At 39.4% G+C, this 27,219-nt stretch overlaps 1 protein-coding gene across 1 annotated transcript; it reads right to left on the reverse strand.

The window, feature by feature from the left end:
- Positions 1-422: 422 nt before the first annotated feature.
- On the reverse strand, positions 423-26,035 carry LOC128052987 (vomeronasal type-2 receptor 1-like). The gene is given in 7 exon segments (XM_052645447.1): positions 423-925; positions 2,277-2,752; positions 4,544-4,665; positions 12,806-12,932; positions 16,169-16,425; positions 21,030-21,321; positions 25,794-26,035. Coding segments are annotated over 7 exon segments (2,019 nt in total).
- Positions 26,036-27,219: the final 1,184 nt, after the last annotated feature.

Here is a 27,219-nt window from a genome sequence, read left to right on the forward strand (position 1 = left end):
TCTATTCCATAGAGGCATTAACAGGATATAGAACAAGATGTCTCTTTGGGTCCCCACATGGTGATTTAGTCTAATGTAAATTTCTAGATCAGAAGTCCGTGATGAAAAAAACATATTCAAGTCCCAAATATTTCCTTCTACCATGTTAGGTTACTTGTGCCTATTATATTCTCTACATATACTCCTTATGCCAAAGTATTATGAAAATATTTTAACGAAGTAGTTACATTTCCATAATAACAGTTATTCTAATTCCTGTCAAATAGTATGAGATTTCATAAGTCATGCTTTGATTACACTACCAGAACCCAAATCCTCAGAGTTACCCAGAGCATTAAGTGGCTGCTATGGGAGCCACCTGAAAAGGGACTGTTGAGCCATGTCACCATTGCCACTCTAAGCGACAAGCACAACCCATGACTCTAGTCATCCAGGATAGTTGACACCGCGATATTGTCGACTTCGCTTCTCACAGAGGAGGCTGAAGTCAGCTGGATGCTCTTATGGAGAGCAGGGACACTTCCACCAACAATTACATCCATGTTCCTCTTTGGCCTCAGCAAAATAATGAAGCACTTGGAAGCAAGTGTACAACCCAGTAAACCATAGCTGGATGCCAAGATTGCAAATATTTCCACAGCTACTTTAAACTTGCTTTTGGTGCTCAAGTAAGCAGGGACAAAAGAGATCCAGATGACAAAAACAACCAGCATTCCAAAGGTGATGCATTTTCCTTCATAGTAATTATCCTGTGGCAACGGGCGTGCCACAAAGGTTGTGAGAAAGCGCAGTAAGGCCAAGAAGACATCCATCCCAAATATAGAGCACAAAAATTCTATAGAACCTTCATTACATTCCAGAATAATCTTTATATTTTGAGGTTCCATGTTCTTGTACACCCTTGGGGGGTTCAATACTAAGTAGGCTATCAGTTCAGTTCAGTTCAGTCGCTCAGTCGTGTCCGACTCTTTGCAACCCCATGAATCACAGCACGCCAGGCCTCCCTGTCCATCACCAACTCCAGGAGTTCACTCAGACTCACATCCATCAAGTCCATGATGCCATCCAGCCATCTCATCCTCTGTCGTCCCCTTCTCATCCTGCCCCCAATCCCTCCCAGCATCAGAGTCTTTTCCAATGAGTCAACTCTTCGCATGAGGTGGCCAAAGTACTGGAGTTTCAACTTTAGCATCATTCCTTCCAAAGAAATCCCAGGGCTGATCTCCTCCAGAATGGACTGGTTGGATCTCCTTGCAGTCCAAGGGACTCTCAAGAGTCTTCTCCAACACCACAGTTCAAAAGCATCAATTCTTTGGCACTCAGCCTTCTTCACAGTCCAACTCTCACATCCATACATGACCACAGGAAAAACCATAGCCTTGACTAGACGGACCTTGGTCGGCAAAGTAATGTCGCTGCTTTTGAATATACTATCTAGGTTGGTCATAACTTTTCTTCCAAGGAGTAAGTGTCTTTTAATTTCATGGGTGCAGTCACCATCTGCAGTGATTTTGGAGCCCCAAAAATAAAGTCTGACACTGTTTGCACTGTTTCCCCATCTATTTCCCATGAAGTGATGGGACCGGATGCCATGATCTTTGTTTTCTGAATGTTGAGCTTTAAGCCAACTTTTTCACTCTCCTCTTTTGCTTTCATCAAGAGGCTTTTTAGTTCCTCTTCACTTTCTGCCTTAAGGGTGGTGTCATCTGCATATCTGAGGTGATTGATATTTCTCCCGGCAATCTTGATTCCAGCTTGTGTTTCTTCCAGTCCAGCTTTTCTCATGATGTACTCTGCATAGAAGTTAAATAAGCAGGGTGACAATATACAGCCTTGACATATTCCTTTTCCTATTTGGAACCAGTCTGTTGTTTCATGTCCAGTTCTAACTGTTGCTTCCTGACCTGCATACAGATTTCTCAAGAGGCAGGTCAGGTGGTCTGGTATTCCCATCTCTTTCAGAATTCTCCACAGTTTCTTGTGATTCACACAGTCAAAGGCTTTGGCATAGTCATTAAAGCAGAAATAGATGTTTTTCTGGAACTCTCTTACTTTTTCCATGATCCAGTGGATGTTTGCAATTTGATCTCTGGTTCCTTTGCCTTTTCTAAAACCAGCTTGAACATCGGGGAGTTCACGGTTCACGTACTGCTGAAGCCTGGCTTGGAGAATTTTGAGCATTACTTTACTAGCATGTGAGATGAGTGCAATTGTGTGGTAGTTTGAGCATGCTTTTGCATTGCCTTCCTTTGGAATTGGAATGAAAACTTACATGCCAATTCCAACTAGAACAGAGGTTAGCACAATGACTTTCCAATAAAGAGGGTGGATTGATATAAGTGGAGTTTTGGATTTGGAAATTCTGTAGGCTGAAAACAGTGAAATAGTCTTACCAAGAATGCAAGACAGGCAGAGAGAAAACCCCAGCACCAGACTGATCTGACGGGCCATGCGAGACCAGTCGTAGGGATTGCCAGTGAAGAGCATGGAAGACAGCAGTGTGATGACAAGAGAAACCCGAATAAGAAAGCTCAACTCCTGGCCATTAGCCATCACCAGCAGAGTATATCTATGTATCACATACGCAGTTGTGACTGCCAAGACCACAAGTGCCCCAAAGACAGAGAGAATGACAAGCATGAATCCAAGGGCCTCATCATAAGCAAGGAATTCCACTTCTTTCAGCACACACTCACTCTTTTGTGCATTGGACCAGTAGTCTTCACCACATTGATCACATTCCCTTTGACCTAATGAACAAAGAACAGAGGACTGACTGCAAAGAAATCCAGTTGTCCCATGGGCTGTGAATTGCCCAGAAGAACCAAAGGCCTCATACAGGACTCACTGAGATTTTTTATAGAGAATATATATATCTTAAAAAAAAAAAAAAAAAGCAGTGATAAAATGGTCTTAGAGTATCCAGCTAATAGTAAAGGTTGAGAATTCATTTCAATTTTGGAAATTCAGTCTCCTTCCTTGATTTCAGCTGTTTCTGCATGAAACTTTTTAAGTAAAATGTCTCTTTCTTTCTCCTCTAATTATCTAATTGAGAAGGGTGGTGTATCCCCTCACAAACCTAAGAACAATCCACAAATATGTGAGAACATTTAAGCTATTAAGGTAAAACGAGGTTTGTGACAGGGGTACAGTTGATTATTATAAACTATGAGTGTTTTCAGCCTCACCTACTGAAGACAATTTGTCTTTGCCCACTCAGCCTTCCCCTCCTCACCCTCCAGATGCAGATTTGAGACAATAGTTAGAGGAAGGTTGGGAACTAGAAGAAAGGAAATCAAAATAGCAACAATACTAAGGTTGAAAACACTTGGGGGGCATTTAGCTGAGCAGAGGCTCTAAAGAAGAATATTGTTTAGTCATTTTGGTTGTGTCTAACTCTTTTTGCAGCCCCATGGACTGTAGCCTGCCAGCCTCCTCTATCTGTGGGATTTCCCAGGCAAGAATACTGGAATTGGTTGCCATTTCCTTCTCCAGGGAATCTTCCCAACCTGGGGATTGAACCCATGTCTCCTGCATTGACAGATGAGTTCTTTACCACTGAGCCACCTGGGAAGCCAAAGAAGGGTATTGCTGCAGAAGAAAAAGCTGAGGTGAATCTGGTGGATTATGAAATGTCTCTCTTCCATTCTCTGAAAGATGCAGGTAAAGACTGGAATTTCCTCTCAATCCCTTCTGACTGCGAGATTGGATTTCTCTTGACGCAACTCTGCAGAGTCTGGGGTACGTGGAATCCCCTGAGATGCTCAGATAATGTGTTTTCTTTTCCATTTGGGGCAAATTTTCCATTTTAAAATTTCTCTTTTAAATAAACTGCTATTGAGGGACTTTTGGCAAAAGATAAGTTCAATTTGTTTTATTTTTAACAGAAGGTAGCAATAAAAATAAACCTGCTACAACATGCTTCATAAGGCTAAGCCTACCAAGCCCAACTAAAATTCTGGCCAAGAACAGAAATTCAGCAGGTTGTGATGAGCAATTCATAGTGCAATAGATACAGAATTCACCTGTCCTACAAACATAGAGTAATTATGGTCTTAAGCCAATTGCCTTTAGGGATGTACTTTTAGATCTCTTATTTCTAAATTAGAGATAAGTCTGTAAAACATAGAACTATAATTTACTTGTTACTACTTATTCACTATTTTTCCATAACTAATGTTTAATCTACTTCAGAAATTGAAATACTTTTAAGTATTCATGAATGAATTAAAATTATTATAAAATTATTTTAAGGATTCATGAATACATGAATCCATGCATTCATTTTTAACATCTTCTAAAATCTTTCCTCTCTGAAGTTCATGGATTCAGGTCTTCTTTCCAAATGCAGCAGCTTAAGAACTAAAACCCAATGTTGTATTTTTTTTCACACTGCACAGAACATCCAATAGTTTGATGGATCATAATTTTTGTGATAAGTTGTTCACATCTCTTTATAAAGAAGGCTCCCAAGGCCCTCTTTGCCAAAATATATTTAATCTACTTGCATTTTAATGTCAGTGAAAAATGATCATCTCTAGCTGGTTCCCGTGACACATATCCATCAGCATACGGGTTGCAGTCAAAGCAGCATATTGGTTCCCTGTGATGAATACCCTTCTGGGTCCTAGGGTGACACACATCAGTACACACTGAATGGGGAAGCTAGCAAAGACAAATACAACACGCTAACAAAGCCCTTTGTCTCTACCACTTGCCAAGCTATGAAAATTTCCACCTGGATTTCTGTGGACATTTTGTGATTTCTTGGAAAACCTAGGATAACTGGGCAAGAAAAAAAGACAGAATTTCCCTGGTGACACAGTGGATAAGAATCCACTTGCCAGTGTAGGAAACAAGGGTTCAATCCCTCGCCTGGGAGGATTCCACATGCCGCAGAGCAATCAAGCCCAGGCACAACTACTGAACCTGAGCTCTAGAGTCTGTGAGCTGAAACCACCAAAGCCTGCACGCCAGGAGCCTGTGCTCTGCTACCAGAGAAGCCACCACAAGGAGAAGCCTGCGCACTGCAACAAAGAGCAGCCCCTGCTCACTGCAACTAGAGAAAGTCTGCACAAAAATGAATAAATACATAATTTTAAAAATAAATAAAATGTTTTAAAAAAGAATAACAAAGAGAATAATGATCTGGAAAGCCTAGAGAAATTTTGCTAATAGTCCTGAAGTTGACTCTAGAATTAGGCTTCTAGAAAAGTCCAGCGGTTGCTTCTAGATATTAGCAAAGCTAAACCTAACTCTTTCTAACTTTGAAGACTCAGACCAGGCTCCATGTCCATAGGGTTCTGAAGAGAGGACAATTTGTCAAGCCTCTCTGCTTGAGAGGAGACGCCAAGAATCATCCTGAGTGCCTGAGAAAGACTTCTCAGCAAGGTCATCCCAACATAGCCTGAGTATCATTCAGTCAGTACAAAATAAAAATGAAAGACCCACTCCATGAGGAAAATTCCACAGCAAAAAGGAAAAATGGACAAGGCACAGCACTGGGATATTTTCTCATAAAAAAGAGCTTAGAAAACTCGGTGATAAACATAGTACATTGTACATGATTGTGTTCATTGAAGTCCATTATAAATGCAATGTTTGTAAATTTATATCTTAACGTAAATGAGGAGCTTCCCATTTAAAAAGGAGATAAGATGTATTTTTCCATTAAGCAAAGATTCATTTTGGAAAGTGAAAAGATTCATTTTGGAAATCAAAATTTTCCTGTGTTGAGTTTTGCAAGATAAATCTGAGTTAGATAACAATGGAAAATATCAGAAATCTCTGAGCTCAGTTACAGTATATAAGATTATTTAAATATGTATTTTTAAACATAATAGATTGGTTTCTTATAAGTTGTGTGTGTGTGTGTGTGCACGTATGTGTGTGTGACCACAGAATGACTGTATCTCCTCTCTCCTGGTCCAACGTTCTAAAAAACGTTAGTGTTAGTCTGTCAGTTGTGTCCGACTCTCTGTGACCCCATGGACCATAGCCCACCAGGCTCCTCCATCCATGGAATTGCCATTTCCTTCTCCAGGGCATCTTCCCAACCTAGGGATCAAATCTGGGGCTCCCACATTGCAGGCAGGCTCTTTACAGTCTGAGTCACCAAAAAGAGCTCTCTATATATCTTTCTTTGAAAATCATCACAATAAGTTGATGACTTTTTGTTCTTTCTGAGTATCATTTCCCTTCTCAACCTCACGATCTCACTTCCAACCCACTCACCTCACTAGTCTGGCACTCTTGACCAACTTCTCCCTGAAATGCAGGCTCTTTTGGCTTCCATTGGGTCCTCTTTATTTATTTTGTTGGTTCTACTTCCTCTACCTACCTCATCGCTGTTGGCATTCTTTTGGCTTTGGTTCTTGCTCTTCTTATCTTTCAGTATAAGGCAGCTCATTCATTCTCTTCTCTTCAACCAGCACCTCTGCACATGAACTCCCAAATCTTGACTCTAACACCAGCTTTCCCCACCTAACCCCTCTAATTCCATATCCTAAACTTCCAACATGTTGCTACTTTGAAATTCCATCTTCACCTCAAATTCAACATGTTCAAAGCTATCCCTGTTTACCCAATTCCTCTTCCCCAATTCCCCATTTCTGTCATTGACACCACCAGTCTCAGCCATCATCTCCAACCATATTTTCTACTACTTGCCCACATGAATCTTCACTAAGGCCCACCTGCTCACCAACTTCCAGACTCAGTTTATTATCATGAGTTAAGTCATGCCTACACCATCTATTAATTGTTGATGCAGGAGACTTTCAAGGTCATTTCATCAGCAAATCCAGTGGATCCTACTCTTGTCCCCTCTGGTCTAATTGAAACATGGCAGATAGAATAATTCTTTAAATTCTAAGTGGGATCATAACTCTCCTCTGTCAAAACTCTCCATGGCTCACCGTTTCACTCAGAGTAAAAGCCGAAGTCCTTCAACAGCCCCCAAGGCGCTATGTGACCTGACACTCTTTCACCCCTCTCACTTCCTCTTTCACTCCTCTCAACTCCTCTTCCACTACCCTCTCTCTTTCCAGCCACACTGAACCCTTTCCTATTCTTCCAAAATGCCAAAGACACCCATAATTCAGGGTTTCCTGCTGCAGCAAAGTCGCTTCAGTCATGTCCAACTCTGTGCGACCCCATAGACGGCAGCCCACCAGGCTCCCCGTCCCTGGGATTCTCCAGGCAAGAACACTGGAGTGGGTTGCCATTTCCTTCTCCAATGCATGAAAGTGAGTCACTATCTCTTTTGTATGGAGTGCTTTCCCCCTAGATTTAATGCATGGATTCACTTTCTTCTCAGTCTTTGTTCAAATGTCACCCCAGTGAGGGCTTCCCTGATCACACTCTGTGAAATTACACTCCCCCTGCCCCCCAGCACTTCACCATAATCCCTACTATTTTTCTCGCCTTAACATTATCACCATTAAAATACTATATCACTTACTTATTTATCTTATATGTTGCTTCTTTCTTCCCACTGAAATGTTAGTCCCATTAAGTAGGAATTTGTTCTGTTTTGTACACTGACACACCCCCAGCTCTTAGAACAGTGTGTAACACATATAATATTGTGCTCAATAAATATCTGTTCAGTTAATTAATGATTTGATTGTAAGTGTTGTGAGGGCAGTAGTCTTTTGGTCCTTTTGTAGTGCTTAACACAGAGGCAGACTCATAGTAGATGCTTAGTGAATTTGTATTGAATTACATTTGAACCAATTTCATTATACAAGTATAACCTTGGGAATTTCCTAACAGCCTACTGGTTAGGACTTTGTGCTTTCACTGCAGATGGTGCAGGTTCAGTCCCTGGTTGGGGAAGTAAAATCCCACAAGCTGCATCGTGCAGCCAGGGAGGAGAAATAAATAAAATGTATTAATATATATAACTCTAATAAAGATAAGAAAAATCAAATTACTATGCTCTAATGTTGTTAAAGTAGAAATCTACTAGTACATTTCACTCCTTTTCCATCAGTTTTTAGTAGGACAAACATTCTATGAACTTTGTATATACAAGCAGCAGCATCTCTTTTTTCATGTAAAACATTATATTGAGCACCTGCTCTACAACTAGCACCAGGAATACAAAAGGGAACAGTCTCAGGCCCCATTCAGGGAGAGAGTTCTGGGCCACAGAAGGTGATTTATACTGTAGACCTAGAGTAACTCTGTCTTTCTGCAATGATGGAGTGTTATATATTGTATTGTCCAACATGGTAGCTTGTAGCCACACATGGCGGTTAAGCACTTGGAATGTAGTTAATGTGCTAAGAAACTAAAATTTTAATTTTATTTAATTGCAGTTAATTTTAAAAGCCACATGTGGCTAGGGATACCTGTATTGGACACAGAATCTCTAATTCAAAGAAATAAAGTGCAAAAGAGCTATGGCCCCTATAGTGGCAAACACTTTTTACTTTTGTCCTGCCATAATGTATTCAAGGGCTTCACTGGTGACTCAGACACAAGAGTCTGCTTGCAGTGCAGGAAACTTAGGCTGGATCCCTGGATTGGGAAGATCCCCTGGAGAAGGGAATGGCTACCCACTCCAGTATTCTTGCTGGAGAATTCCATTGACACAGGAGCCTGGCAGGCTCCAGTCCATGGGGTGGCAGAATTAGACACGACTGAGTGACCAACACTAACCATGTATTCAAGAGCTGCTTTAGGCCGGGCTAGGTAAGAGGAGAAGTAGTATGTATGTATGTATGTATTGTATGTATGTATGAGTCTATGTTTACTGATACTCATGGAAAACCAAGGACCAAAAAAAAGGGGGGAGAGAGAGAGAGATAAAAAAGATGCCCTCAATATCTGGCACAGCACAGGAGATCAGAAATCTTAATTTTCTTGCCACATATTTCTATATCCTTTCCCAGTATGATTCAGAAGACTATTTAGGGACCTCAGATCTCAGGCCAAAAGGGCCACACAAGAAGAGAGGACATACATGTACAAGAAACAAGATGTAAAACGACAATCTCCCCCCAAAATAGTCTTGCAGCCACAAATAAAATAACGCTGGCTGTCCTGAGACCCACTTACAACTCTCTCTCACTCCTGCTGGTTCCTCCAGCAGGTTCACATGGAAGATTAAATTGCCAATGCCCTTCTGCCACCCTATTGTTTTACTGTAACACTACAGGTAAACAGTAAACTAGAATATCAAAAGACCTAACAGTCCTACAACTAACATTTCACTCAGGGTAAAAAGTTCAGCTGTTTGGTAAGTGATGAGGTTTCCCGTGAACTTCCCCCAGGGCTTCTCCAGGTATTATCTTTACATTATGTAACCAGGGGACCCAGTCTCTCTTTTTAAAGCTTCTCTTTTAAAATGTTCAGAGCTGCAGTTCCGCATATCAAAGCCCTCCTGTTGCTATAGGAGGTGGAGGGATTAAAAATTTTATAATTATTAATGTATTAGTCACTCAGTCATGTAAAACCCTTTGCGACCCCATGGACTGGAGCCTGCCAGGCTCCTCTGTCAGCCTACCATTCGGGTAATGGTAACTGTTAAATTATGACTCTCTCCACAGTCTCTGCAAAAGACCATACAGATTTTTTTTTAATGTAAATAAAACTACACATGACCCACAACTTCAGCTTCATAAAGAGCCTAAAAATGCTATGAATTTCAAAGTAATTAAATTCCAGCAAGCACACCTCTAGAGCGCCCTCTTCATCCCTAGATGTACGGAAAAGGAGGAAATTCTGGGAAAACTGCAGAAAAAAGTAAGAGCGAGAAGACAAACTAAGGTTAATAGAGAGTAGACAAAATCATTCCTAGAAATAAAATGTCAGGTTATAGGGCAAGGTCTTGAAGGTGGGACTCAGAAGGATGGTTTCACCACTGTGGTGGGACCAGAAGGGATACAGAGGGAGAAGTACCTTTTCTGCAATGTGACAGGAAGAGAAAAAAGTAAGAAAGGAAAACCAAGAACTCTGCAGAAACAAAAGTGAACCATAAAATCAAAAGACACGTTAAGCCTTCCCTTTCCACAAAAAAACAGTCATTCCTTAAATAAACTGCGCTTCACTCTACTAACAAAAGAAGACAGTCTTGAAATAGAGATTTGTGAGCCACCCAAACCCATCATCCTTATCCAAAAAATAAACCAAAAATGTAATTGTGCCTCCATATTCATTTACTCTAGGAAGAAAGCAGAAAATGAAAACCAAACCATTATAGCAGAAGAGGATGTGGAGAGAAGGGAACCCTCCTACACTGTTGGTGGGAGTGTAAATTGCAGCCTCTAATGGAGAACAGGGGGGAGATTCCTAAAGAACTAAAAACAGAGCTACCATATGACCTAGCAATCCCACTCCTGGGTATATATCCAGAGAAAACCATAATTTGAAATGATACAGGCACCCCAGTGTTCACTGCAGCACTATTTAAAATAGCCAGGACATAGAAGCAACATAAATGTCCATCAACAGAGGAATGGTTAAAGAAAATATGGTGTGTATGTATCCCATTGTGAGTACACAATGGGATATTACTCAGTCATTAAAAAAGAACAAAATAATGTCATTTGTAGCAATATGAATGGACCTAGAGATTGTCACACTGAGTGAAGTAAGTCAGACACAGAAAGATAAATATCATATTATATTGCTTACATATAGAATTTTTTAAAAAAAAAGGGTACAAATGAACTTATTTACAAAATAGAAGTAGAGTCACCAATGTAAAAAACAAATTTATGATTACCAGTGGGGGTAAGGGGAGAGTGGAATAAATTGGGAGATTGGGATAGACATGTACACACTACTATATATAAAAGAGATAACTAATAAGGACCTACTGTATAGCACAAATAACTCTACTCAGTACTCTGTAATGACCTATATGGGAAAAGAATCTAAAAGAGAGAGTTGTATAACTGATTCACTTTTCTATATGCCTGAAACTAATAGAACATTGTAAATCAACTACACTCCAATAAAAACTTTTAAGAAAGCTAAAAATAGAGCTACCATATGATCCTGCAATCCCAATCCTGGGCGTATACCTGGAGAAAATCATAATTCAATAAGATACATTCATCTCAATGTTCATTGCAGAAAGAGAAAGACAAATACCACTGTATGATATCACTTACATGTGGAATCTAAAATATGACACAAATGAACACATCTATGAAACAGACAGATATAGAGAACAGATTTGTGACTGCCAAGGGGGGTGGGGGAGGGGGGAAAGATTGGGAGTTTGGGATTAGCAGATGCAAACTATTATATATAGAATGGATAAAAAACAGGGTTCTACTTTATAGCACAGAAACTATATTCAACATCCTGTGAGAAGCAATAATGGAAAAGAAAAGTATTTATATATAAAACTAGTCACTTTATTGTACAGTAGAAACTAACACATTTTATTTTATTTTATTTTTAATTTTTATTTTTACTTTATTTTACTTTATAATACTGTATTGGTTTTGCCATACATTGACATCAATCCACCATGGGTGTACATGCGTTCCCACACATGAACCCCCCTCCCACCTCCCTCCCCATAACATCTCTCTGGGTCATCCCCGTGCACCAGCCCCAAGCATGCTGTATCCTGCATTGGACATAGACTGGCGATTCGTTTCTTACATGATAGTATACATGTTTTAATGCCATTCTCCCCAAATCATCCCACCCTCTCCCTCTCCCTCTGAGTCGGAAAGTCTGCTCTACACATCTGTGTCTCTTTTGCTGTCTGCATATAGGGTCATCATTGCCATCTTTCTAAATTCCATATATATGTGTTAGTATACTGTATTGGTATTTTTCTTTCTGGTTTACTTCACTCTATATAATCGGCTCCAGTTTCATCCATCTCATTAGAACTGATTCAAATGTGTTCTTTTTAATGGCTGAGTAATACTCCATTGTGTATATGTACCACACCTTTCTTATCCATTCATCTGCTGATGGACATCTAGGTTGTTTCCATGTCCTGGCTATTATAAACAGTGCTGCAATGAACATTGGGGTACATGTGTCTCTTTCCATTCTGGTTTCCTCGATGTGTATGCCCAGCAGTGGGATTGCTGGGTCATAAGGCAGTTCTATTTGCAATTTTTCAAGGAATCTCCACACTGTTCTCCATAGTGGCTGTACTAGTTTGCATTCCCACCAACAGTGTAAGAGGGTTCCCTTTTCTCCACACCCTCTCCAGCATTTATTGCAAACACAATATTTTAAATCAACTATACTTCAATAAAATAAATATTCCAGCAAATTAAAATTCCCCTCTAAAACACAGACACAACCATTAAGCAGAAGAATACTGTGATAGTTTAAATAAATACCTTAGCACTTCAATTAAATATTCTCAGAAAAACACCTGGAGATGTGTAAAAAATATCTCAAATCAGATATTTGAAAATTTAAAACATAAGTGGATTTGAGAATGGAAGAAATGAAAAAGGTTCTCTTATCTCAGAAAACTAAAGAAAAGCCAAAACTATTTCAGACATTAAAATGAAAGTCACAAGGTGTTCAAAAAATATATATTTGAATAAAAGGTTAATAAAGAGCACTGAATAAAGGCAGGAAAATAATAAAGAGAATAAGGATGAGGTAAAGAAAAAAACAAAAATTATCAGAGACAAAATGAATGAAAGCAAGAGGGACAAAGGAAGTCAAATATTTTGGAATACTTGAGGAAAAAGAACAAAATCATAGAATAGTCAATTCTAGGTTTCTGATATTCCATGCATCTGAAATAACATAGAAATGCAATTCTCTCTATATGTAAACAAAATAAGATATCAAAATAACTAACCTCTGATGATTCAGTGTTCCAAAATATTGTTGCATTCTTAATCATCACAAGTTCAAATTTAGAGTCTTTGAATATATATTCTCCAACCTTTACAAAGGCGACCTCTCCATTATCATCTAATTGCCAATTAAGAGTATCCAGTCACATCTCTATTATCATCAGTTTCTATTCTCATTCCATTATGGGTTGTAAACTGAAGTGTCTTCATATAGTATATTAGCTAGAAAAACAGGGAAAGGAACAACAGAGGGGGAAAAAAGGAAAACAATCTGTAAAACTTTTATTGCTTAGAAAACAGGCTTTATAAAGAAAATAATCTCAAAACTCGTATCTAATTCATGGGACTGAATTTTTTCCTTCTCTATACCTTTGCTGTCTAATACAACAGCTTCTAGCCACATGGGACAATTTAAACCTGAAAAGAGGCTGGCCAAATCAGAATGGGCTATAAGTCTAAAATACAAACTGGGCTGCAAACGTTAGGTCAAAGAAATGTAACTTCTCTCATTACTAATTTCAAGAAATTATTTTAAAATTATGTTACCATGATCATGACCACAGGTTAAAATACTATTTGGGATTAAATAAGATATATTATGTTTAATTTCATCTGTTCCTTTTTATTTTTTAATTTGGTTACTAAAATTTTTTTAATTACCTGTGTGGGTTTTAAATTTCTGTTGGCCAGTACTAATCTATACCAAGGTAAAGTGATGTCTCATATTTCCTAATACCTACATACCTAGGGAAGAGAGACTATTCCCTCTTAGATTTTTTCACTGATAGGTACCAGTCTTCCCTGATACCACCATTCCCTTCCCTTTATATCAGGGCATAGATGAGGGAGTGGCTAACTAATCGCCTTAGAAAAATTCAAGGTGGTTTCCCAGGAAGTGGCCCTCTGATCTGGGTTTTAAAAAAATTAGTAGCAGTTTGCCTGACAAACACTGGGATCAAGGAGATTCTAAGTCAAGGGAATAATATATGGGACAAGGCTGTGCCAAAGAGGCCATTGCCGAGAGAACAAAAGTAGATGGAGCTGAGTGTACACCTGCAGAATGATTTCATAGACATGAACAGGAGCTCCTATCAAAATAAAACCTCTAGTACTCTTGCTTCCTGCCAGCAACCTTAGCTGGGGTAAGAGCATGCGTCCTGTAGTATGAAGGTAGCCAGTCTGAGCTGAGATATATCCTGTGCCCGTGGTTTTTGTCAGTACCACATGCTGGACTTAGGTTTTCCAACCAGAGGACTCAATGCAATCCCTACTCTCCACAAACCAGAAAGACACGCGATATAGCCGAAAGAGCCTGAATTATGGTATATGATGATTTGGAGTCATTTTCTGGCTCTGTCAAATGACATAAGCTTGAATAAGTCATATATCCTAACTAAGCATTAGTTTTCCAGTCCATAAAAGAAGGGAAATCATTCCTGCCCTACCTCTGTCATAGGGATTAAGGTAATATAGCTGAAAGGTGTTAGTAAGTCAGTATACCAAGGGAGTGTAGTGAAAGTCACTCAGTCATGTCCGACTCTTTGCAACCCCATGAATTATACAGTCCATGGAATTCTCCAGGCCAGAATACTGGAGTGGGTAGCCGTTCCCTTCTCCAGGAGATCTTCCCAACCCAGGGATCAAACCCAGGTCTTCTGCATTGTAGGCAGATTCTTTATCAGCTGAGCCACCAGAGAAGGCCACACCAAGGGAAGTATTATGATAGTCACCATACACTTGCCCTTTCATCTCTCCCTCTTTTACTATATGCTGTTCTCAATCAACACAACAACTACATCAGAGTTCTCAACAGGGTGACATTTTTGCCTGGTCCATTGAAGAGAGACTTGTTTTTCTTTTCCAATCTTCAGAAGAGTTAAGCAAGGAAATTTTCAAAGGCTGCCACCTTACAATCTTTCTATAATTCTACCTGTTTATCCTCATTGGATGGCAGGACAGAGTTCCCTACCACCAGGCATGCAAAAGAATTTAGAAATGTCAAATAAACTACAAGAGTAAAAGGTATCATTTTGGTTTTAAAGCAATCATAATTTTTTACTTTGTGATGCATTTATAAAACTTTCTTAAATGTGCCCATTAACTTTCTCTACTGTGAGGTCTTGCTTTTCAGATTTAACTTACATTATTCAGGGAATGTATTCATGGACTAAACTATCAACATTCACCCTGACACTACGTGGTCCTTTGACCTGTCCTAAAAGCTTTTTTCTCTGTAATCCTAACACATATTTGTGGCTTTTTGAGAAAATTTAAATTGTAATATTGAAATCATCAAATAATGAAGAGTTGTTGTTTACCATATAAAAGGATCCATTTTATTTTAAGAAAGAAGTACTCAGAGAATTTAAGATGAAAAATAGCATAACATATAGCATAACTTAATTTCTATAACTTAACCTTTCAGTTCAGTTCAGTCGCTCAGTCGTGTCTAACTCTTTGCGACCCCATGAATTGCAGCACGCCAGGCCTCCCTGTTCATCACCATCTCCCGGAGTTCACTCAGACTCACGTCCATTGAGTCCGTGATGCCATCCAGCCATCTCATCCTCTGTCATCCCCTTCTCCTCCTGCCCCCAATCTCTCCCAGCATCAGAGTCTTTTCCAATGAGTCAACTCTTTGCATGAGGTGACCAAAGTACTGGAGTTTCAGCTTTAGCATCATCCTTTCCAAAGAAATCCCAGGGCTGATCTCCTTCGGAATGGACTGGTTGGATCTCCTTGCAGTCCAAGGGACTCTCAAGAGTCTTCTCCAACACCACAGTTCAAAAGCATCAATTCTTCAGTGCTCAGCCTTCTTCATGGTCCAACTCTCACATCCATACATGACCACAGGAAAAACCATAGCCTTGACTTTTAGCATAAGTTAATTTTTCATTTTGAATTTACCACAATTTCCCCAGTACTATGAACAACTTAGTTCTTACTCAGATCTTGATTTCTAATTCCATTCTAAATGTAAATAGGACTCAGGAGAAATGGCTACTACAAGACTGGGTAGAGAAGTACAAGATGAACCTGCAATATCTTAGTGTTCCAGAAAGTAAATTAACCAGAAATTACAGTGACTTGCTTAAAAGAAATAGGAGCCGATTCAAAGTGACTCCCAACTGTCAAACCTGGGAAATTTTGAGCAACAGAATATATAATGATATTAATTTGTCATTAACGAGACATAGTGGCATCCTATATGAGACACAAAAAAAGGATATGTATCACTTTTGCAGTAGTCTTGCCAAAAATGCATAACCTAAACGTAATCATGAGGAAATAAATTAGACGAATGTAAATTTAAAAACATTTTATGACCAGTATTTATGAAAACTATTCTGTTCATTAAAACCAACAAGAAAGAATGGACTTTGGGAATGGTTTCAGAAAATGCAACACAGAGGTTGACACTCTCCATTTGTTCCTTAAAAATTTTTATTCCATATTTTCCATAATCATCATCAGCTGCTATGGTGCCTATCCAGACCCAACCAAAATGTTAGATAAGTTGTACCATGGCCTCCGACTGGATCTTATCACTGGCCACTGTGTGAAGATAAGATGGAAACTGGTATTTGTCACTAAGAAGTGAGCTGGTAGAGGCATAGCCCACCTAGGATTGAAAGTGTTCATGCAGTTATTAGAAAGTAATAGCCAAACCTCAAATTACATCATCTCTTAATATTTGTATTAGAGAAAGAGGGAACTTAACAGTTCTCTCTTTATTCTCACGCCCTTTCAAAGATAAAAGGACTTTTGCTCCTCTCCTTATTTCAAGCAGGGTGGGGACTGTTAGAGGGAGCATTTTGGGCCCCTTTTCCCACCTCGCCCCAAGGAAGTACGGGGACTCATTATTAAGATGATAACATCCAATGGGCTACTTTTCCAACTCGGGGTCACACGACTGAAAGGAAGGTCTTCAGCCCTTTCATCTATGTTTTCTTGAGACTAGGTGTGTGATTCAAGTCATCCAGGCTCTTTCTCTGATCTAACTCCTCATTCGTACAGATGATGGAATAAGCAGGCTCACAGTCTGTTTGGCAGGTGCATTTCCCTCTCCCTCCCTCCTTCCCTCCACCCCTCTCCCTCCCTTTGTTCTCTCTCTTTCTCTCTCTCTCCATCATCACTGGTTTCCCTCTTTTTCTCTTCTTCTCTTTCCTGCTTTCTCTCTGAAAAGATTTCTGGGTGTGTAATTCCCAAGACTTAGATTGAGAAAGATGGTAGGAAGCTTCACTTCAACCTGAAGTTTAAGTCTTATTGTCCAACACACTTACTAGAAGCCCTCATTTTATAGCCACTTGCCTAGATAAATGAGGTATCTTCCTATTTTTGCCAGTGGTCTTTGTGTGACTTTTCCATCAGTGAGAATTTAAGAATGAAAGTAGAGTAGCCAGTGTCATGAATTTCTGACACTCTTATATACATTTCATACATACATACCTTCCCCTCAACCTCAGCAACTATGCAGTTAAGAAGATATGTCACATTCTCCCCAGCCCATCCCGTTGCCTTCCCATGTTACTGCATCACCTCCAATAAGACCTCCTAAAATTACATAGCTCCATGATGACCAATTCTTTCATAAGTGACAGACTGTTCCTATTTTTCTCTTTATGCTTTGTCCTAATCTTAGGGAAAACCACTAGACCATTCAGGTATGACCTAAATCAAATCCCCTACGATTATACAAAGGAATTGACAAATAGATTCAAGGGATGAGATCTGATAGACAGAGTGCCTGAAGAACTATGGACAGAGGTTCGTGACATTGTGCAGGAGGCAGGGATCAATATGTCTCCCAAGAAAAAAATTGCAAAAAGGCAAAATGGTTGTCTGAGGAGGCCTTACAAATAGCAATGAAAAGAAGAGAAGCAAAAGGCAAAGGAGAAAAGGAAAGATACACCCATTTGAATGCAGAGTTCCACAGAATAGCAAGGAGAGATAAGTAAGCCTTCCTCAGTGATCAATGCAAAGAAATAGAGGAAAAGAGTAGAATGGGAAAGACTAGAGATCTCTTCAAGAAAATTAGAGATACCAAGGGAACATTTCATGCAAAGATGGGCTCAATAAAGGACAGAAATGGTATGGGCCTAACAGAAGCAGAAGACTATTAAGAAGAGGTAGCAAGAATACACAGAACTATGCAAAAAAGATCTTCATGACCCAGATAACCACGATGGTGTGATCACTCACCTAGAGCCAGACATTCTGGAATGTGAAGTCCTGGGCCTTAGGAAGCATCACTACAAACAAAGCTAGTGGAAGTGACAGAATTCCAGTTGAGCTATTTCAAATCCTAAAAGATGATGCTGTGAAAGTGCTGCACTCAATATGCCAGCAAATTTGGGAAACTCAGCAGTGGCCACAGGAATGGAAAAGGTCAGGTTTCATTCCAATCCCAAAGAAAGACAATGCCAAAGAATGTTAAAACTACTGCACAAGTGCACTCATCTCACACACTAGTAACAGAGAAGGCAATGGCAACCCACTCTAGTATTCTTGCCTGGAAAATCCCATGGATGGAGGAGCCTGGTAGGCTGCAGTCCATGGGGTCGCTAAGAGTTGGACACGACTGAGCGACTTCACTTTCACTTTTCACTTTCATGCATTGGAGAAGGAAATGGCAACCCATTCCAGTGTTCTTGCCTGGAGAATCCCCAGGATGGGGGACCCTGGTGGGCTGCCATCTGTGGGGTCACACAGGGTCGGACACAACTGAAGGAACTTAGCAGCAGCAGCACACACTAGTAAAATAATGCTCAAAATTCTCCAAGCCAGGCTTAAACATTATGTGAAACTTGAACTTCCAGATGTTCAAGCTGGTTTTAGAAAAGGCAGAAGAACGAGAGATCAAATTGCCAACATCCGTTGGATCATCGAAAAAGCAAGAGAGTTCCAGAAAAACATCTACCTCTGTTTATTGACTATGCCAAAGCCTTTGACTGTGTGGATCACAACCAACTGTGGAAAATTCTTCAAGAGATGGGGATCCCAGACCACCTGACCTGCCTCCTGAGATATCTGTATGCAGGTCAAGAAGCAGCAGTTAGAACTGGACATGGAACAACAGACTGGTTCCAAATTGGGAAAGGAGTACATCAAGGTTGTATATTGTCACCCTGCTTATTTAACTTCTATGAAGAGTACATCATGAGAAATACTGGACTGGATGAAGCATAAACTAGAATCAAGATTGCTGGGAGAAATATCAATAACTTCAGATATGCAGATGACACCACACTTATGGCAGAAAGTGAAGAACTAAAGAGCCTCTAGATGAAAGTGAAAGAGGAGAGTGAAAAAGTTGGCTTAAAGCTCAACATTCAGAAAACTAAGATCACTTCATGGCAAATAGATGGGGAAACAGTGGAAACAGTGGCTGACTTTAATTTTTTAGGCTCCAAAATCACTGCAGATAGTGACTGCAGCCATGATATTAGAAGATGCTTGCCCCTTGGAAGAAAAGTTATGACCAACTAGACAGCATATTAAAAAGCGGAGACATTACTTTGCCAATAAAGGTCCATCTTAGTTTTTCCAGTAGTCATGTATGGATGTGAGAGTTGGACTATAAAGAAAGCTGAGTGCTAAAGAATTGATGCTTTTGAACTGTGGTGTTGAAGAAGACTCTTGAGAGTCCCTTGGACCACAAGGAGATCCAACCAGTCCATCCTAAAGGAAATTAGTCCTGAATATTCATTGGAAGGACTGATGCTGAATTTGAAACTCCAATACTCTGGCCACCTGATGAGAAGAGCTGACTCATTGGAAAAGACCCCTATGCTAGAAAAGATTGAAGGCAGGGGGAGAAGGGGATAACAGTGGATGAGATGGTTGGATGGTATCACCAACTCAATGGACATGAGTTTGAGCAAACTCCGGGAGATGGTGAATGTCAGGGACACCTGGCGTGCTGCAGTCCATGGGGTTGCAAAGAGTTGGACATGACTGAGTGTCTGAACTGACTGACTGACTAAGCCTTACTCCATTTTGGCTAAAGTTTACATTCTTCTTTGCAACCTCACAAACACCGATATCATGGAAGCCATATGTAGGGAAGAATCTCATTTTGGAAGCGAAGACACCAAATTTCAAATTCCAGCTACATAATCATACTCTTTACTAAAACCTTCTGAACCTAAGTTTCCCCATGAGTGAAATCAGGGTTATGACATCTATATCCTAAGGTTACTCAGTACATTAAATGAGACAATACATGTGAAAGTGTTTATTGTGTACAAGACTTCTTTTACCTTCTTTGTAGATTTACTACAAGATTTAAAGGAGAAGCTCTCTCTAGAGGTTTCTAGAAAGGGCATGGACCACAGTCGGGACTTGCTGGAAGGCAGAGCTCACATCAGCACAGTCTGTCTCAGCTGCATGAAACCCACATTGAAGATGTCACCTCTGTCACCTGACCTCTCTTCTTGGTTCTATTTCTCACTCTCATCCTGTTCCTCCCACATCTATATTTGCAGCTTTATTAGACACACTATGTAAATGCTACTTTTAAAAATTATTTTAACTTCTCCCATTACTTCAGTAACACAAATAAGCCTAATCAGCCTTCACATTACTAAGTCCTGACTTGATACTTTGGTGACCATCCCTGAAAATAAACACAGAGCTTTACTTATATTTTCTTAATTATCCATTCTTCCTAATATTAATAGCATCTATTCTTAGGCTGAAATATGTCACTGGCCCCTGAATTAAAAATAATCTCTAAATTAGAATACCAACTTTTAAATACTTTTTAATACCAATACTCTCTTTTGTGAAATTCCCAAGTGCTTTTCAGTGTGTTAGTGTTTGAACAAAAAATGTCATGATGAAGTATTAATATGATTAATAAGTATTAATACAGGCCAGAACCAAAATGCATTTCTTATACCGTCTATCAATCAACCAAGTATTTCTCCATCACCTACTCTATTTCACCTAGTGCTGCAGAGAGTACTGCTTAGTGAGATGTCAACATAAAACTCACTCGGTCACAATCTCAGGCTCAAAACTAAGGCAGGATCCTAAGGGATGTAGAAGAGTCTGAAGTCACCAGTCATAGTTGCTGAGGGCAGACTGAATATCAGCATCACCACCAGCCTCTTTGTCTGCAACTTATCCCAGCCTCACCTGATCACCTTACTTACTCTTTGCTGCAGTTGCACATAGCTTGTTTCTTTATAAAATTGTACCCAGAACAATATTCTGAAATACCTGAGGAAAGTAATACAACCCTAGAACTCTTGAAGCAGCAACCGACAAGGATGATCCTCCTGCTCCACCAGTTCCTGCCAGCATTGCCCCAGTGCTGCCTCTAAACTTGGGTTTGTTTTCTTCCTGCCCTGTAAGGAATACCAGTGCTGCTTCCACGGATTTGGAGACAGTGTAACAGGTATCAAAGGTCTGATAGCCCAAAGTGATGTTGGGCAAAATATCTTTCCTCTCATTAATCTCCTTGATGGTGTGGATCATGGTTTTCATCCAGTGGAATCCCTGGAAGCTGAACCTGAAAAGGAAACGTCTTTTGTTAGGCTCAGTCAATGAGTGGATCTGTGGAGGAGAAAGCAGCTTTTAGCTGGGATTGGTGCTGGAGCTTTTTGCCAAAACATTAGTGGGCACCTACCTTGTCTGAGCATGGTAATATTTCATGAAAAGATATTGCAAATGTAATGGGTTCAAGTATGAATCATATTCATCATTGATTGGCTTGAGCTAGGAAACATCTTTTTGGACACTTGGTTATCTCTTTTCACAAAAATATTCTTCTATTCTCAGTTCTCACCACCACACAGAACACCCAGTAATCCCTCAATACGTTTTGGCCCATTTATTGGAAGACCCTGGTACCATATGAGTCTATTTCCCTCCTCCTTATCTCCCTATAAGTTTTTCTGGGTTTTTTTTCTGGATGTTAATTATAATAACAAAATTTTTGTAAATACATGAAAATATTTATGATAGACCTACATATAAGCAATACATAAAATTTATATATACTATATATGACTCCAATACTTTTCCCATTGTGATTTGATTGTTAAAGTCTAGATTTTTTTAACTGAGGATGTCTGTTTTCTATCATTCTCACATTTAACCATGAATGAAATGCCTCCTCCTTTCCATTCCCTAGCCGTAAAAAGGAAAATTATTTCTCTGGTAATCTATCACACCATCGTCTCCATTAAAAATAACTATTCTATTTCCAACTCTTTCTTTTTTCTCCATTTTAACCAAACTTTAACCTATCTGAAAGCAAGAATCTCCAGAATGGTTTCTCTTAGTCCTCTGTAGCTGTAGCACCTCACTCCATATCTTCTACTCAATAAATATTTTTAAATTAAACATCTAATAGCAAATAGCCCTGTTGGCAAATTAGATTTTTTTCCTCCATATCTCTTTAACTGAACTTCCTAGGTTAGTTTAGCTTTGCCTTTCATTCAATACATAGTTACTGGGTTCCACTGGTGCTAGATACTATAAATACAATATTGACAAAGACAGACACTTCAGTGTCTAGGCAAAGAAACAGGAAATAGCCAACCAATGCACAAAATGATAACCATACCAACAAGGATAGACACAGGGACCAGGAGGCAAAGAGGTGGGGGCACCTAACTGGAGGACTTAACAGCCAAGCTGACGCTTGAAGGATGATATAAAAGCAGGGGGTGGATGCTGCAAGCAGAGGGAACAGTAAGTGTGAAGGCATGGTAACAAGAGGACATAGCATTTTAGGAATGGGAAGATCAGGACACTTGGCAGACAGGGTAGGAATAGGGATGGCACAGGAAGAGACTGGAGAACCAGCAGACTGAACATGAAGGGCTTTATCATCCTAAGACCTCTGGCTCCTGAATTTACACAGATGGCTATATAAACTGGCATGCACATTGTTGAAATAAATATACTAATATCTTTTCTAAGGTGAGAGAGTAAGACATTTCAAGAGCTAGAAAAATGTTCACCTGCTTTGAATAAAAAATTCTACCCCAGAGAATTTATTGAAGAGATTGTTCTTCCCAAAGGGAAAAACTAGCTATGTTCCAAATTGTTAATTTTAGAATTATTTATGATATTTAAAAATTGGAAAGAATTAATGTGCCCAGCGATAATAAATTATGGTACCTTGACTTGAAGGGAACATTTTCCATCGTTAAAAATCTATAGTTAGAGAAATTACACTGCAGTATGCATGTAATATTAGGTAAAACAGGCTGTGTGCAAAGTTGTTTCTATACTATAATTAAAACTGTACATAAATTATGTGAATGTTTGGATAACTATCAATAGGAAAAAATTTAAATGAGTGCAGGGTAATTAATGAAAGGGTGGGATTTGGGATAATTTTTCTTTCATCAGTGATTTCCATTATGATACTCACAGTATCATTATACAATGTATACCTTTTGTTCCCCAGAAAATTTCTCTAAATCCTAGCTTTGTTTAGATCAACCAAAACAAGAAATTAAAATACTCCTTTCTTCCTTCCATTTCATTGTCTTTATCTTCTCTGAACAATATTTCCAAAATAACAGAAAAGCCTTCCTCTTCTGTGCAGTTTAACTGATGGCCAACCAAAACTAGCATCCTGTTAAAATTGTGGGTTTCAGAGTAAGAATTCTCCAAATTCCAACTAGCATATCTAGATCAGATATAAGTAAACAATGATGCCAAAATGAAATTATTATCTGATTAGGCCCAGCCTGGCTCCTGAATATCACATATACAGGTCCTCCCATGAGGGCTTTCTCATTGGGAGGGAAAGTTGCATCTCATGGAGGAATATTAAGAGGCCTGGAGAATACTGGAATTGGGTACAGATATATAGAAACTGTTATTGATTATCAGTAAAAATTATATAGCTCTAATTTTTAAGAAAGTATATCCAAAAATGTAAATATGGAATGTAAATAGGATATTTTATAATATCCAATAATATTTTTAATAATATCCAATATATAGGTATGTTATGGCATAAAGATGAGCAATTTGGGTTTTAATCAACAGGCTGAGAGACAAGCAGAATCCCCACAATGAAGCCTTATATTTCTGATCTACATTCAGGACAAAGAACTAACTTTTTAGATACCCAAACCACGTGAAACAAGTTTCATACAAAATATGAAGAATCAGAATGTCATCAGACTTCTTAGCAGCAACACTGAAAGTCAGAAGATGCTGAAGTAACCCTTTTAAGAATCCTTAGGCTTTGAGTTAAAGTCAAGATGGAATAAGCACACACAACCTTCTCTCTCCCACTGATTTCAACTAAAATCCCTGAACTGAGGATATAAAGCAACAATCAGACTACTCTGAAAATTGAATAAGAACAGGTGGACTAGAGAGGGAAATCAAGATCTCCCTGATACAGTGAATTATTTTTTAAATGGGACATACTTTCTTCTTACCGCTGTATCAATCACAGTGGAAATCTCAAATTATTTTTTAATGAGGGACTAGATTTTTACTAAAAATATGTGTATTGGCTTTTCTATTTTATCTTGCTAAAAAAACAACCTTCAGAAGCTCCAAAGAAGGGTGAAGAGCAAGTTAAGTGATTCCACTGATGAAATAACATGTCCTCTGCTATGACAAACTCTGGTTTTTATTTTATGCTGGTAAAGATTCAATCAGTGAAAAAGTCTTTGAAAAATAATGAACTGACTCTAAACAATGCAGCCATGAGTAGAACCACTTCTTTCCCATTTAAACATTTGCTTCACTGTAAGAATGGAAAAGAATTAGAAGATCCAGGAAAGAGATAAGTAGGGACTGATTATAATCCTTTCCTTTTGCCAACAACAAACAGTTTATCTATCCCTCTAGTGATATTTAAACATGTAGCATGAACTGTGACCTAAGGGAAGGAGTTATGATCAGTCAGTATTTAATTGTATAAGAAGCTGGCAAGGGACTTACTTCCCTGGTGGTCCAGTGGCTAAGATGCCGTGCTCCCAATGCAGGGGGCCAGAGCTCAATCCCTGGTCAGGGGACTACATCCCACATGCCACAACTAGGATCTAGCACAGCCAAACAAATAAATAAATATTTTTTTAAAAAGAAGTTGTCAAAAATTTTACAAAATACATTTATAATACCATGCAGCATCATGGAAGTGATTAAGATATGAGGTAAAATCCTCCCAATAAAACTGCCCTTACTATGAGCACAACTATGCAAAAATGATGGTTGCATCTATATAAAGTGTTGAGAAAGAACACAAAGAAATGAAAAAGAAAGAGCTGCTTTGTGATGACAGTAGAACAGTGTGAATAGTTCATTTCCTTTCATCTCTGGCATTCTTTTCACATCAAAAGTATGTGTGTTTCACACCCAGAAATATAACCCATGTTTGCCTTTCTTACACGGGTTCTTAGCAAATTCAGATCATCAGTCATGGATCCCATTTGTTGACATGACAGTTCTGGGATGAGGGGAACAGGGCAGTAGCCTTCCAGCTGGAGGACTCTTGCTATGAACACTAGCTCACAAATAAATCAGCTTTCTGGCACTGTGTATTCTCACTTCAGGAGACTTTAGTCTAGTAACAATTTAAAGTAAGCTGCAACACTGCACAATTCTACACCACTGCTTCTCAGACTCAGTGTGTGCATGAATCATCAGGAGGTCTTGTCAAAATGTGGAATCTGATTCAGCAGATGTGGGATGCAGCTTGAGATGTTATATTTCTAACAAGCTCTTAGGTGATGCTGATATTCCACAGACCATCCTCTCAGGAGCAGTGTTGTATATCATGCAAAATCTGTCTATTTTCTTTCTTGTTTCTAAGCAATCATGGTAAGTCTACCTTGGAGAAATGGAGGCAGAGAAACAGTAAGTACCTATCTTGAGTCAAATAAATAGTGTCAAGAGTCAGGGCTGGCATCATGGTTCCAGTTCCAGACTCTCACATTCCCACCTCTCCTTCACCCCACTTTCTACATCTGATGTAAAAAGAATACAAAAACAATGGCTTACCCTTCACATTTTGCAGATACTGGCTCCAAAATAGACTTATTTGCTGGGATGGTCCTGGAGCGAATAGGAAACAGTCCTCCGATAACAAGTGAATGGTTTTTGGCATCTACATATCCATGCAAATCAAACTTGCCCAGCAGGCGACAGGTCTGTTCTTCCTCCTCTTCTTTGCCTTCGATGCCCAATTTAGCCCATAAAAAAGCAAGCAATCCTAGAACCAGACATTTCTTTCCACTAACCATTGACTTTGGGAGAAATGACCACTGTCAAAAGTTTTAACGAGGTGCGTTGCTAAAGTGTTCCCAGTGAGTGTGTGCGGGCCCCTCCCCAGTGGACTCAGTTTGCCACTGCTTGCGACTTAATTGTCCTGTCTCAATCAATCACAGAGCCTAATTTGTGGGCCTGCACTAGGAGCTGAGTAATTCTCTTGAAAGGAGCCTCATAAGAATCTCTCTTATGCTTAAAAATAATATATAATGACATAATAGTGGCTTTTGAGATTCAAATAGAATCACTTTGTAGAAATTATCCCTTTCTTGTTTATCGGCCTCATTCATTCTCACTTCAGCCAGGTTTCTGGGAGCTGCCCTTGCTCCCAAAGTAAAAAAAAGCATTCTGCTTCATTATGAAATAAAAAAAACAGGAGACATCAGGCCACACTCTATCCTTAGGGGTATAGAAAAAAAATGAATGGAAAACCATGGAAGTGTTGGACTAGAAGACATCACTTTGAATCTGTATTCTGCCACTTGTGTTAGTTCACACTAACTTCGATGCCTCAAGTGCCTTATGAGCCACTAGGATGATAATAAGTTACCCTAGAAAAATCCTGTAAAGCCTATTAAGAGTTCAAGGAATATTTTTCATGTACATCATTTTCTTTCATCTTCTCTTCAAGGTGAAGTGTTGCCCTCAGCTTACTTTGCTGACTTTGTCACTGGTTCAGGGACAAATCCCTGAGAGTTTCTGGGTTCTTGCCTGAGAATCCTCTCTCGTGACTTCTTGCTTGGCCCCTCTCAGAGATATCTTCCAATCTCTTTCTCTAGGTCAGTTTACCATAGATCTCATCTGCTTCTTTGTCCCTTCTCAAACATCTCCACTGGGAGTATAAATTTATAAGAGTATTTTCAGGATTCAGTCCAGTCGTATGTATCAGGAGGATAAAAAATGGCTATACCCTTTGATCATGTGATTTTACTTCCAAGTATTTATTCCAAGGAAGCAATGCTACTGCTGCTGCTAAGTCGCTTCAGTCGTGTCTGACTCTGTGCGACCCCATAGATGGCAGCCCACCAGGCTCCCCTGTCCCTGGGATTCTCCAGGCCAGAACACTGGAGTGGGTTGCCATTTCCTTCTCCAATGAATGAAAGTGAAAAGTGAAAGTGGAGTCACTCAGTCGTGTCCGACTCTTCGCATCCCCATGGAC

This window comes from Budorcas taxicolor, chromosome 1 (assembly GCF_023091745.1).
Source record: "Budorcas taxicolor isolate Tak-1 chromosome 1, Takin1.1, whole genome shotgun sequence".
In the NCBI taxonomy this organism is placed as follows: Eukaryota; Metazoa; Chordata; class Mammalia; order Artiodactyla; family Bovidae; genus Budorcas; species Budorcas taxicolor.